This window comes from Musa acuminata, chromosome BXJ2-6, assembly GCF_036884655.1.
Source record: "Musa acuminata AAA Group cultivar baxijiao chromosome BXJ2-6, Cavendish_Baxijiao_AAA, whole genome shotgun sequence".
In the NCBI taxonomy this organism is placed as follows: domain Eukaryota; kingdom Viridiplantae; phylum Streptophyta; class Magnoliopsida; order Zingiberales; family Musaceae; genus Musa; species Musa acuminata.
Window position 1 is genome coordinate 32,530,669 of NC_088343.1, and position 12,646 is coordinate 32,543,314.

Genomic DNA, 12,646 nt, shown 5'->3' on the forward strand with positions numbered 1-12,646 from the left:
GATGAATACTGGTTTTCAATCTGATCTGGTTCGTTCATCATCATCATCCATCGTTCAATTTTCCTTTTTCCCCTACAATCCTTTCTGCCGGCGCTGCTCCTAATGCTCTTCAAACTCCTCCTCCATCTCCCCGGCGTCTCTTCCGCCTTCTCCACCCTCCCGACCTCCGCCAAATGGCGGGCCGACCTCAAGAAACGATCCCTCGCCGACCAGGTATCTTCCCTTCTCCTCCACCGCAACGGCTGGATCCCCCTCCTCCTGTCGAAGCCCTCCCTCCTCCCCAAACCCGCTCCCCCCGACGACTTCGTCCGCCGAATTCTCTCCAACACCCGATCCCACCCTCAAATCTCCCTCCAGTTCTTCGCCTGGGCGCAATCCAATCTGGGCTTCCGCCCCGGCCTCCGATCTCTCTCCGCTATGGTCCTCACACTCGTCGAATCCTGCCTCCTCGACGACGCGAGGCGGCTCCTCGATCCCGTCCTCGCGTCCCTCCCGTCGCAGGCGGTGATCGATTCCCTGGCGTCCGCCTCCCACTCTAAGGATTCTCGTTCTAGGGTTCTCAATTTTGTCATGGAATCCTACTGCCGTTCCGATTTGATTGCCGGTAGCTTGGAATCTTTCAGAAAAATTGTAGCTTGTGGGTGTCAGATCACGACCTGTAGCTGCAATGCTCTTCTTGATGCTTTGTGCACGTCGGGTGGGGATGGGATTGGGATGGCGCGGTGTTGTTACGCCGCTGCGATGCGCAACGGCGCCACCGCAGATTCTCGCACCTGGTCGCAGCTGGTTCGGCTTCTTTGCATGGAAGGGAAGCTCGAAAGGGCCGTGGTGTTGTTGGACTCAGGAGGGCGCGGGGTTTCAGGTTATGATCTGGTTATAAATTGTTATTGCAAGAAAGGGGATTTCGAAGCTGCTATTGGCCTCTTGACTAGGATGCACGAAATCAATCTAAAACCAAGGTTTCGTACTTACAGTGCTATCCTCGATGGTGCTTGTAGACATGGTGATGGCCGGCTCATGGCTTTCATGTTAAGAGTGATGGTGGTGCATGGTTTCCTACCAACTGTTCCTTGCTTGGATTACGATCACATTATTAACAGATTTTGTGAAATGGAGAAGAGCTATGCAGCGAAAATGCTTTTCGATAGAGCTAGAATTCAAAATATTGAATTAGGGAAAGGTGTGTATGTTAGTCTGCTCAAGGCATTGTCCAATGAAGGAAGGGTGCAGCATGCGATGGAACTCTATGTGATCATGTCAGAAAAAGGTATCAAAGTGAATCCTAGCAGTTGTAGTGTTTTTCTTACTAGTATTTGTAATGGAGCGCCATCAAGGGACGTGGATCAGGTGTTAGAAGATGCCATCAAAAGAGGGTATGCACCTAAGATCTCTGATCTTTCAAAATATATAGCGGCACACTGTAGCAAGGCTATGTGGAAGGAAGCTAATGTTCTTATTGATGCTGCTGTGGAAAATGGTATCGTGTTGGATGCCTTTTGTTGCGACAAGTTGGTCAAGTACTATTGCACAAACAGGCTTGTTGATTTAGCGATGGAATTGCATTATAGATTGAAGAAATTGGGTGGATATCTTGATTTATGCTCATACAATTTGCTCCTCAGAGCACTTTTCGGAGAAAGAAGGATCGAAGAAGCTGTCCAAGTTTTTGATTATATGCAAGAAAAGAATGTCTTGGATAGTCATAGTTTCGTGATTATGATTTGTGAACTTTGTCAAATAAAGGATATGCGGAAGGCCATGAATCTGCATGATGAGATGTTGAAGCTTGGCTATAAGCCTGATGATGCCAGTTACAAATCTCTAATTTCTCATTTTTCATAAACAAGTCAATGGGCCTGTTATTATCGTCAGTGAATTAAGAAAGTAGTTTCTGTATAGTCTGAGTTCTTCAAATATTAGTTTCAGTTCCCACTATCTGAATGGAATAACTTAAACAAAATACTTGTTGTATGTTCACAGGGCATAACTGCTAATTTGTTTAAAATTCTTCTGCAAACAGTTGGTTTGTGTAATTATTCGCCATATGTTAAACCATGAGTTTCTTAGTGTTGACTTTACTTTTTTTTCGAAACTGCATCCATAGTTTAGTTGAGTGCTTAATATACACTTATTTGGTAGGTGCTGTATAGTTTAAATAGTTGACATATGAAGGTTTTGAAAGCTGTGCTCGGTGTTCTTCTAGTGAAATATGAGATAAAAATAGTTGTAATTGATGTGAATGAACCTAAATATCGTAGTGAACATACTGTTGAGTGAGAATCAATAATTATGAAATCTCGATGTATATTGATGAAATAAGATATGATGACTGTACATTGCAAAGCTGATTAGAGCATTACGCCGAGATTGATGAAATGAACAATTGAGTCATAGATGTAATATGAGTTCACATATTTGGATTTACATGCTGCAGATTGTCCTTGTCACCATCTGAGCATTGCATCAGAAGCACGTTGGATGTCATGTTCTTCTCGACTGATTCCATCGGAACATTGCATGAGAAGCAAGCTTGATATCAGAAGGTAGTGGTCTCATTTATTCATTCATCTTGAAATGTAAAAGAGCGTAGGTTTGTAAGTGCCAAGATGCCACAAAAAAATCTTCAAAGGATTGAAATGTTAAAATCAGGATTTGCTAAGCTCAAATGATCGTCTTAATTTGTTACAGGCAGTGAAGGCACAAAGATGGAATATGGTCCGAGATTGATACTAGGAAAAGGAGACATGGCGGCATAATGTGAACGAGGAAACTCAATCTCCATTAATGGAGACACTGTGAAGCTGCACCGACATCGTCTGGGCACTTAAGACTATAGCATCCGTGGCAGTAAACAAGCAAGAAGATGCCTGTATTATGCTTGTTCATATGTATGATTAAACTAAGGATAGCATTTGTTGATGAGACAGCATGTCATTATTGGTATCTTTTGCTTTTTCTTTTTGTTTCAAGAAGTTGTAAATCACAAGGCCGGTTGAAGTAGGTCATGAAATAGGAGCAACAGAGAAGCTTTTACTCTTGGTGGCTGAAAATTGCCAAAGTATGAAAAACAACCATATGTGTGTTGCTTCAATTCAGAAAATGAAAACCAACTTGTAGTGATATTGGTTTGAAGTTGCAATAATGCTGGTTCTCTCCTTCAAGTCTTGCGATCCATGTCTTGTTATGGAGGCATTTGCGGACGCACATTGATTTGTTCATTTCTATGATTGACATGCATAGCATCCATCCAGGAGGAACAATATTTGACATTGTGTTGAGTGTATGAAATGTCAAGTAATCTCCCGTGGTAGGAGGAACAATATTTGACATTGTGTTGAGTGTATGAAATGTCAAGTAATCTCCCGTGGTAGTCGAACGAAAGTATCAGCTGGCTTAGCGGATAAATATTGACAGTTTATTGTAAGATCTTAGGTTTGAATTTTATCTTTGTCATTTATCCCTTAAAAAAAAGAAAAGTACAAATGGACTCTATATTGTGTTCATGTGAACTTCTTCAGCAGTAGGGAGGAATCTCTTCTATGCTTTATCATAGCCATGGACGATCGGGAATTCTTTGCCTGGAAGCTCAGCAGCAGGGCAATGGATGTAAACTTTGACCGTCCATGCAAACGTACTTCTTCACTGCCAACTTCAACCACAAAGGAAGAGGGTGGATGGACAAGCAGAAGAGGAGAATGGAGGAGCAAGTTGGGAAGGTTGGCAAACCCTTTATGGATCACTTTTACAAACATCCAGTGAATCAGGATGTGATCTTGCAGAGAGCGAAAGCTAAATTCAACCATCTCTGGTGAATGCTGACATTTATTTTGCAAGATACAATGGCCATGGAGCTTGCAACTTACATGCTTATAAGCTTTCCAATTATCGAGTTTCTTAAACCAATGCAAGCAACCAATACATTTCGGTAATTTAAGAGTAGTCACACAATGAACTCTCTCAAAAATGCAGATTCTCATGTCCGAAACCATGAAAGCGAAAAGCAGCAACCGGTATCAATCGGGTGGCAATACTGCTGTTGAAAGAAGATGGACCATTTTTGGCTCTAGACCAAAGGAAATTCCATTACAAGGACACTTCCTTCCTAAACTCTATATATGTCAATAGAAAGACACCAAATAGATTAGGATCAACTGCTTATTATGTAGCGACGACTGTGGGGGCCTCAACTTGCATTTTGAGAAGATTGAACTCTAAAGCCATTATAGGCTTTGATAGTAAAACTGCAATGCTTCGATCCCGCTCTTCGTTTTCGGTTGACAATCTGTCATCTACGTTTTTCTCTTTTGCTCTAATGTCATTGGAGAACTCATCAAGCTGGATAATCCTTGGCCTTGATACTTTAGCAGATTTCACTGCTCTCACCCTGCAAAGTGTATCTCGTTAGTGATGAAATAAACCTGAGTAATCAGATGAACACAACATGCTAGACAGAATTGATGAAATTGCAAGCTCTCAAAAGCATTACTAGATCAAACAGAATTGGTGAAATTGCATGCTCCTCCTATCTTTTTTTTGCTCAAAGAAAGGGGACTTCTACCTTGTTTCTAGTCCTAATCATCCAATCTAGTTTAGGAATTATGACAATCTTACTCTGGAACCTAATTTATTAGAAAGTTCCCTAGATAGATATGCATTTGAAAAAATAGCCTGAAAGTATGTAAGGACAAAAGCTATATATATATATATATATATATATATATATATATATATATATAATCTTCAATCAAAGATAAGCAGCTGGTGGACAGAAAATCATCATTGCTGCATTTTGGAAGAAGAAAATTAAAAGAAAAATGAAGAAAAAGGTTTCTATAACTTCATCTACCACGTACCGGCATTCAATTTGGCAGGAGTACTTGAGAAGCTGAGGGTTGTGTGTAGTCTGGCCACTGAATTACCACGGATGGCAAGTTATGTGTGAATCGAAAGATGGTTACCACATAAACTTCGATATTTGTTGGAAAACTAACCTAAAACTTGGAAGTGATATCCTGATCTTAGGACCCATCCAACGGTCACCTGCTTTAGATTATGGCACAATGTTATAGAGCATGAGGCAGATAAAGCAAAACAGAAACAAATAAATGAAGAACAGACTGAAAACACTTTAAATAAAAATCGGTAGCCTATATTAAATATATGTTGATTAATTAGAATTGCACCATACCGATACAAAACAGCTGAGTATATAAGAAGGGACTAAAAGTATCTACTGATGTACTAAGTATTAAACCAATTTATTTCTCTGAAAATAGGAACAAAGAATTAAGCCTTTTTATGTCAAAAGAACCGTGGCAGGAAAATTCAACTGTATCCTATTTTGACAGAAGACATCAACCTGTTACAATTGAAATACAAGCTGAATAGTGTGAGTGAAATAATTGAGGTGGCATATACAAGTTTTCTTCTGTTTTATTAGATTGAATATTGTACATCTGAAATAATCAAAGTGGCATGGTCAAAGCGGCTAGGATTTTCTTCAATGACATTATATTGTTAACTCACCAGCAAAAGGTAAACTGATGTTGCAAATGGATGTCTGAGAATAATCCTCCATCTCTAATACTTGAATCTCACTATGTTCTTTTGGCTTAGAGTGAATAAAACTCGTTCTGTGCTTATATAATGGTTGATCTGAAGCTTTGGCGTCTCTCTGTTTTGAACAAGATAGTGAGTGAGAGTACATCAGAAGTCTACAAATCAATTAGTTATTAAACTATGGATATTTTAGAAATAGTCACGTTCAGCAAGAAAATAACTGCTTGAATGAGAACAAATGCATCAAATACCCTGAAAAAAAAAAGAGAAAAATCAGAGTGGAAAAGGAAAATTCATATAAAAATGATGCATATATTTTTGCATCAACCTTTTATTTGAACCAACGAATATTATCGTTGGTCTTAACGTCATTGGGCTTCAAGCCTGTAATAATTGTATTAAATCCATCCAGGTAAATTTTGATGAACATACCCTTTGATATACACCTTCTGTCAGTAGACACTGCCTCGAGTAGAGCTTGCTGGTGAAAGACTTCATCATGTTAAATAACTCCAATTAATGACACAACCCTGACAGTCATCTTCTCGGAAAACACTTCATTTAGATCCTCGTTAAGGATACGAAACAGCAAGGCAATCAGATCCCTCTAATATAAATCCCCTCTGTTCATTTAAATCTATAAACATCTCCTTTCCTACCAGAACCTTATGCCAACCATGTAGTTTTGAGATTGCCTGCATCTTGACCTGCCATAGAGCAGCTATGGTGATGTGATAAACCTGGAAGAGAATCCTAGCATGTACAGGCGCAGCAAATAAACCAAAGCCACTCTAGGTGATCTGATGAGCAACAATAATAATCCATATACAACCCGATCTCAATACAACAACTCCAATTATGATTATGAATAGTCGAAAGGTTATGTATCAAATTCCAGATAGTTAACCGTTACGAATCAACATCACTAAATATTCTGTTCTTGTAAGTCCCATAGATAATCGGATACCAGCAGCTCACAAACATTACAATATACACTTTGCACATCATCAACAATTTCAACTTCCCTTGCCGTATTCAGTTTCACTCGATCCGTTTCACCAGCTAAGAACTTGAAAACTGTTGCAACACCAACATTTGCTCCATAAACCGATTTCACTGTCCGAATAAGAATTTCAAAGATAGTTACCATCCTGTTTCAATACAAGTTAATTTGGTCAACCGTATGTCCTTTAACAAATAGGACTAAACTATGACCAAATTTCCAACAATTTAACCCATATAATGAAAGAGAGATGTTTGTTGGTTGGCGTATCCATCGTATTATCAGTCTCTACCCCGATTTCCTTTCTACAATTTCGGCTCGAACGGCACCATTCAGAATTAGTGTCTCCTCTAAACGTAAGGCCTGACTCTATCCCTCTAAATGCAACTTAGTTCTTTAAAGATTGCATGGAACTGTGGATTTCTGAAAAATATGAAGAATTGAAAATTGATGTAAATGCAGAGCTGTACCTTAGAGAAAATAGCAACATGGCTTGGGAGACCTATTTCCTACAATAGCATAAATGACAACACTTAGATCAATCAGACAGTAACAGAGAACAAAACAAATAAAGCAGGGATGGTCCTCCATACCTTCCTGCCATGCCTGCAAGCCTCGTGACTGTTCACAAGCACTCTAGAAGCCCACCTTGTATCAAATAAGACCATATATGAGGGACATTATATCAAAATCAATCAATCCATTTTGCAACTTTAATTCCTTAAATGCACCAACTAAAGAAAGGGAAAAGAAAAAATCATTACGCGCATGATGTTGGGGGATTCCACACAATGCCAGCAATCACGACGAGCTGCAGACAAAATAAATCTGGCAGATCAGTGGTACTAAAATTAAAAGGAGCTGCATTACCGTCTAGTTTAAATTTTCTTTAGACGATTAAAACGAAGGCCTCGTTATATCATAATCTTAGCCAGCTAATTAACAAGTCCTCCATCATCCAAACTAAAATGAATTCTCCTAATGCAAGCTCTGTGCATGGAAACAAGAATTGGAATCTTAAGTGAAAGGAAGAGAACAAACCTCATCAAACACTCCAGCCGGGCTGTCATCATAGTGAGCAAGAAACAGCCCACCTAGCGTATACCTATAGAACAAACAGAGGGTTTCGATACAGTAAGGTCATGAAAGCCCTGTTCAAACAACATGATACGATTCTGTGAACAGTACTCTCAATACGCATAAAAATAACATCGTAAGAAAGGTTACATGATTACCCAAATGCTTCAACTAGCTTCAGCTCCTTCGGAATGAAAGCCCGAGCGATTTCTGCTTTAACCAGATGCAACTGGTACAATGCTCTACAAATAAGAAAATGTGCACCATTATACACAGTACCAAAGTATCGCTAACACATATCGGACAAACTCTTCTGAAGAAAAAATAAAGCAAAAAAAGTGGCGAAAGCCTCACCTTCCTCTAAACAACCAGGGCGGCCCAATGCCATAACCTGAAGGAGAAGACGAGTAAGAAGTTGTTGCTGACTCTCCCATTGACGCCCGGTTCAACTCTAAGTAGCTCTAACTTCATCTAATCCAGTACCTGCATTGGGCGCAGATGCAACCAGAAATCAGCAATCCTCAAAGAGGTGCATTCAGCGGTCACAACAAAAGCACAGAAGAGACTAAACCCTGTCAAATACCACAGATTTATCAGCAAGAAAATCCCAGAGAGGAATCTGAAGCAAGAAGCTGAACCATTTCATCAACACTGAGTCTTCCCGGGCCAGAAAGCTTGTTCAAACGACCTATCAAGCTAAATATCCACAGAAAAATCTTCAGTAGGAATGGAGCAATATTCCACCCATAGGAGCAAAAGCCCAGGAAAGGGAGAACATGCATGTGGAGTTCGTACACGGCAGCCAAATCAATGGGAAATTCCTCACCTCAGGTTTAACCAAAGGCCGAGGAAGTACGAACGCTGTGTCAGCGGTGAGAGAGAGAGACAGAGAGAACAAAGACCAGAAGCAAGCTGGAAAGATAGGAACGAGTGGCTCCTCAGTTAAAGTGGGGCTCCGCGTTGGGATTTGGTGGATTGAGTTAGTCACAGATGGCGAGTGACGATTGGGTGCCACAAATCCGTATCTCATTCCCATGCTCCGGTCAGCCCACCCCACTGACAAGGCGTGACTTCACAGCGGCTCTCCACGTGTCGTCGGCCGATACGGACGTGAACCGAACAACTGCGGGGCCCAGGTTTTATTATGGATCCACTCGCCCTTTTGACACGACCCAGCCCGCTTTGGCCCACGTGTTCGGAGCCTGTCACGATACCGTCGACATGATAATATTAAATAATACCACAAATTTTTTGTACTTATAATAAACGTTGATGATAATGTTTGATATTGCTCGCAGTAGTACATCGCGCTTCATCATTGTATCGGTCAAGTCAACATTATACCATATAGTTTAAGACTTCCCCTACTCATCTTGACAATGCTGTACTCACTCACTCGAGTGAGCTCCAAGTACCATTCATTATGCTTGCCACCTCCAGAAAGTGACATTAGTCGTGTACAACTCGCTTGGTTAGGGACTCAAAAGTCGCCATCTTTGCCGAATCCATTTGCAGACCGAGAGTTGAAAAGGTCTCGTAGTTGGAAGTATCAATATATATATAAATGAAAGTGGAACGATGAAGGTTAAACTCGATGCATCGCAAGAAGAAACATGGGCGGTACTGAGAGCAATCTGAGATCGATCCACAGTCCAAAAAAAAGATGCTATATAATCCATTTGAGATAATTAAGAGATTTTTTTTGAGGTATCCGCACCATCATTCTTCATTCTTCATTCTTCATTGGATGAGTGATGTGACAGGTCCATATCATCCCAAGGTGTGGTGACAGCCAGAGCGTAGAGTGTGTCGTCATGGAATTAGGAGCTGGATCATGATCGGTCACGCCTCGCACAGTAATAACTACGTCACACCAACGCATGGTCATGTACGTATGCTGAATATTACACCATATACCGATGTTTCATGCGTGTGCTAATGGTGTCACGTTCTCGTATGATCACATGCGTGCGTTCACAACATGCTGCAGTAGACCACCTTTCCTTCCATGGTTTTATCTTGGTGAAATCAGGCATTCAACTCCGTTCTTTCTGTGAACATACATACTTCTCTATGAGATCGTATGATGGAGAGCAGAAGCGAAGCAGCAGGCCGTCTGCTCCAGCTCTTGGCATCCATGGAGGTGAGAGGATTGGTTGGGTCCGAGAAGCTCGCTGTTGGCCTGCGCTGTTTGGTTACGTTAATTTGCAGACGTATGCTGCCCGGCTGTTCCAAAAGGGCCTCTATAATACACACTGTAACATTAATTCCATATGACAGCCTGGTTTCTCGTCCCCCGACTTTAGAAAGAGAGGGGTCCCTCTCTCTCTCCAAAACCACCACAAGTCTCTAACCAATGCTCAAGCACCAAAATTCCTTCTTTGAATCTCCTCCCGTCTCTAATAATCTAATTTTAAAGACCTCCGGTTGTCAATCTCTCCTTTCTCTCTTCCCTTGTTCGTATTCCTCTCTCTCTCTCTCTCTCTCTCTCTCTCAAATGGCATCTTTGATGGCTTGAAACAAACTATAGATATCTCCGTTTATGATATTTGCACCCTCCATCCAAGCAAAATGAATCAGGATGTGCTTTGGAGGATGCGGGGAATTTTGCTTTGAGATGTTCGACGGTGGATTCGAAGATTCAGCTTTGCGTTGAGCAATCGCACCAGCATCCCCATAGAGGTATCGCTGCACCGTATATGATCTCCAATTTTCTTTTCACCAGTAATACTTGTAGATTTGATATATATATATATATATTTTTTTTTTTCAATTAAATAAAAATTATTTTAGAATCAGGAAGACGTTCAAATTCGTATAGACGGCAAGCCAAACAATTTCCGCAAGAAGAAGGCACGACTAACATATTCTTTGTTGTTGTTCTTGCTCAATTCTCGGTTGCAAAAAGGGTTTGGAAGTTTGAGTTATACCTTCTCCTATGGCAGCCAAGGTGAAAGGGTTCTTTAAAGGATTCAAACACATGTCGCAAATCTTTGGTAAATGTTCTTAGACTTTTCTCATTTATTATTTATATTTCACCTCTTAAGGGTCAAAATATGGTTGATTAAGTCAAAGAGAATCTTTCTTTTGATCCTCTCGGGCAGTTGACAAAGAGCATGAAATGGAGATTGGCTACCCGACGGATGTGAAACATGTAGCACATATAGGTTGGGACAATGGCTCTGGGTATTCCCCTAGCTGGGTAAGAACTATGTAGCCAAGCGTGATTCACCCTCATTACAATTGCATTTTCTAATCTATAAACCTTTTATTTGTCTTGGTCAAGTACAGATGACCGAATTCAACACATCCTCTGATCTGTCACCAGCACGCAATTATGGGAAATCCAGGGAGCCATCTTGCTCTTCTCAAGGTATGTCTTACCTCTCATTGCAATTCTGTAGATGAATCTGTCATAAAAAGAAAACTAAACGAGAAATATGTTCGGAAAGAAAGAATAAAGGAAGACATCATCACATATATCTTTGATTGCACAACAACACAACATCCTTTAATACACTTCTTGGGTGAGAATAAATGCAAATCTGTACTGCCAAGAGCAGCATTCATCAAACTGCAATGCTTTCAAGGGTATAAATATATAAATAAATATATATTTATTTATGTCATGTATCTAATTCAACAAACCTAATGCACTAACATTTTTTGCAAGTGTTAATACGCTATTAAGAGAAGATTACAAATTGCAAGTGCTATCTGTTATATGAGATGACCTCGACGCGCTTGCAACAGAGTGTCATCAACCGAGAGGACCCCAACTCTCGCTTCGGCCAATCGAAGATGGTAGTAGTCAACCTGAGGTTCCTAAAGATCGCAAGAAAAAGCGGAAAAAAAATAAAGCTTCTTCTCCTCGATCATCTGCCACAAGATCTTCAAAAGTGTCATCCAAACTGAGAGCTTCATATGCCAAAGCAGTCGGAGATGATGCTGAAGCACAAGACCAACGTCGTGGAGTTTAAACTACATATATTTGTATATGTCTCTTGTTTTAATGTGATAAAAAGAGAAAAAAGATGTACCTTTGTGGTAAAGATTTGGCCATGAAGTACTGTTTAAACTTGGCTATCTGTTTCGGAATAATTTGATTCGCCAACTGAACTCTAGCAGTTCTATAGACTACTAGGGCTTCGTTGCTACTGCATCACTTTAACTCCAGCCTGAAGTTCTATGTGGTGAAGAGAAAAAGAGAGAGAAAATCTAGCAGTACCATAGATTATTGCTACTGCATCACTTAACTCTAACCTGAAGTCCTATCCGGTGAAGAGAAAGAGAGAGAAAATCTAGCAGTACCATAGATTTCGTTGCTACTGCATCACTTAAACTCTAACCTGAAGTTCCATGTGGTGAGAAGATGAGAAAGAGAGAGAAAAGAAAAGAATAGGAGATGAGAAGGTCGACTGAGAGCTCACAAATGTGATGTATAAATTCGATTATTTGGTACGTCCCGTAAGTATTGGATGCATATGTATACTTGACATCAACTCTGTGCGCTTGATGCTCCGTTGATTATTTGGATCGTAATTGTTGGTACACATGTATCAGTTTCATGTGAATGCAAGTGGAAGCCAATGAAATGCTCCATAAAGGCCTCATAGTAGATGATGCTAATCCAAACAAGAAACAAGAGGAAGAGAAATCCATGGAGATGGAGAAGCTGGAAAGTAGTGCTTCTGAGACCATCTTATGATCAGTATTGTCTTTTTATATTGGGATATATCAGCAATGGAGCTATCTTACTTGAGATGTTGTTGAGCCTTAAGGATGATTTCCCAGCAGTGAAGCATTCATTTACAAGTGAAGTTCTAATCTGATAGGATTAATTGATGAGAATGTTCATGACAATAAATATATAGCAATGCAACCGGATGATTAGAATGGCTCTGAGAAAAACCAAATGAGTCACTGTCCAACATTTATAAGAAAAATAAATTTAAATTGAAAAACATTTTGAAATTTTAGTGCATGGATGCAACACTGGCCAAATAT

General features: G+C 40.2%; 3 protein-coding genes across 7 annotated transcripts; 2 read left to right on the top strand and 1 right to left on the bottom strand.

Annotated features, from left to right (window-relative positions):
- The first annotated feature begins 102 nt into the window (after positions 1–102).
- Positions 103–3,161, top strand: LOC135615275 (pentatricopeptide repeat-containing protein At4g21170-like). The gene is made up of 3 exons (XM_065113544.1): positions 103–1,810; positions 2,435–2,543; positions 2,689–3,161. Exons 1-3 carry the CDS (start codon positions 103–105, stop codon positions 2,693–2,695), a joined length of 1,824 nt encoding a protein of 607 aa, XP_064969616.1. The 3' UTR covers positions 2,696–3,161.
- A 624-nt stretch (positions 3,162–3,785) lies between these two features.
- LOC135615276 (protein NEOXANTHIN-DEFICIENT 1-like) lies at positions 3,786–8,599 on the bottom strand. 4 transcript variants are annotated; one of them, XM_065113548.1, is made up of 12 exons: positions 8,466–8,599; positions 8,223–8,335; positions 7,994–8,122; positions 7,798–7,881; positions 7,604–7,667; positions 7,327–7,373; positions 7,156–7,198; positions 7,033–7,071; positions 5,527–5,674; positions 4,992–5,043; positions 4,854–4,910; positions 3,786–4,384 (listed from the first exon to the last, which is right to left on the bottom strand). In XM_065113548.1, exons 3-12 carry the CDS (start codon positions 8,071–8,073, stop codon positions 4,159–4,161), a joined length of 840 nt encoding a protein of 279 aa, XP_064969620.1. In that variant the 5' UTR covers positions 8,074–8,122; positions 8,223–8,335; positions 8,466–8,599; the 3' UTR covers positions 3,786–4,158. The 4 variants fall into 4 exon arrangements, with proteins under 4 accessions (XP_064969620.1, XP_064969619.1, XP_064969617.1 ...); XM_065113547.1 differs by having other exon boundaries at positions 4,992–5,040; positions 7,156–7,210; XM_065113545.1 differs by having other exon boundaries at positions 7,156–7,210.
- Positions 8,600–9,795: 1,196 nt separating this feature from the next.
- On the top strand, positions 9,796–11,715 carry LOC135613585 (CRIB domain-containing protein RIC10-like). 2 transcript variants are annotated; one of them, XM_065110606.1, is made up of 5 exons: positions 9,796–10,321; positions 10,548–10,635; positions 10,744–10,841; positions 10,931–11,012; positions 11,393–11,715. In XM_065110606.1, the coding sequence occupies exons 2-5, from the start codon at positions 10,578–10,580 to the stop codon at positions 11,617–11,619; spliced, it is 465 nt and encodes a 154-aa protein (XP_064966678.1). In that variant the 5' UTR covers positions 9,796–10,321; positions 10,548–10,577; the 3' UTR covers positions 11,620–11,715. The 2 variants fall into 2 exon arrangements, with proteins under 2 accessions (XP_064966678.1, XP_064966679.1); XM_065110607.1 differs by having other exon boundaries at positions 11,313–11,517.
- The last annotated feature ends 931 nt before the right edge of the window (positions 11,716–12,646 follow it).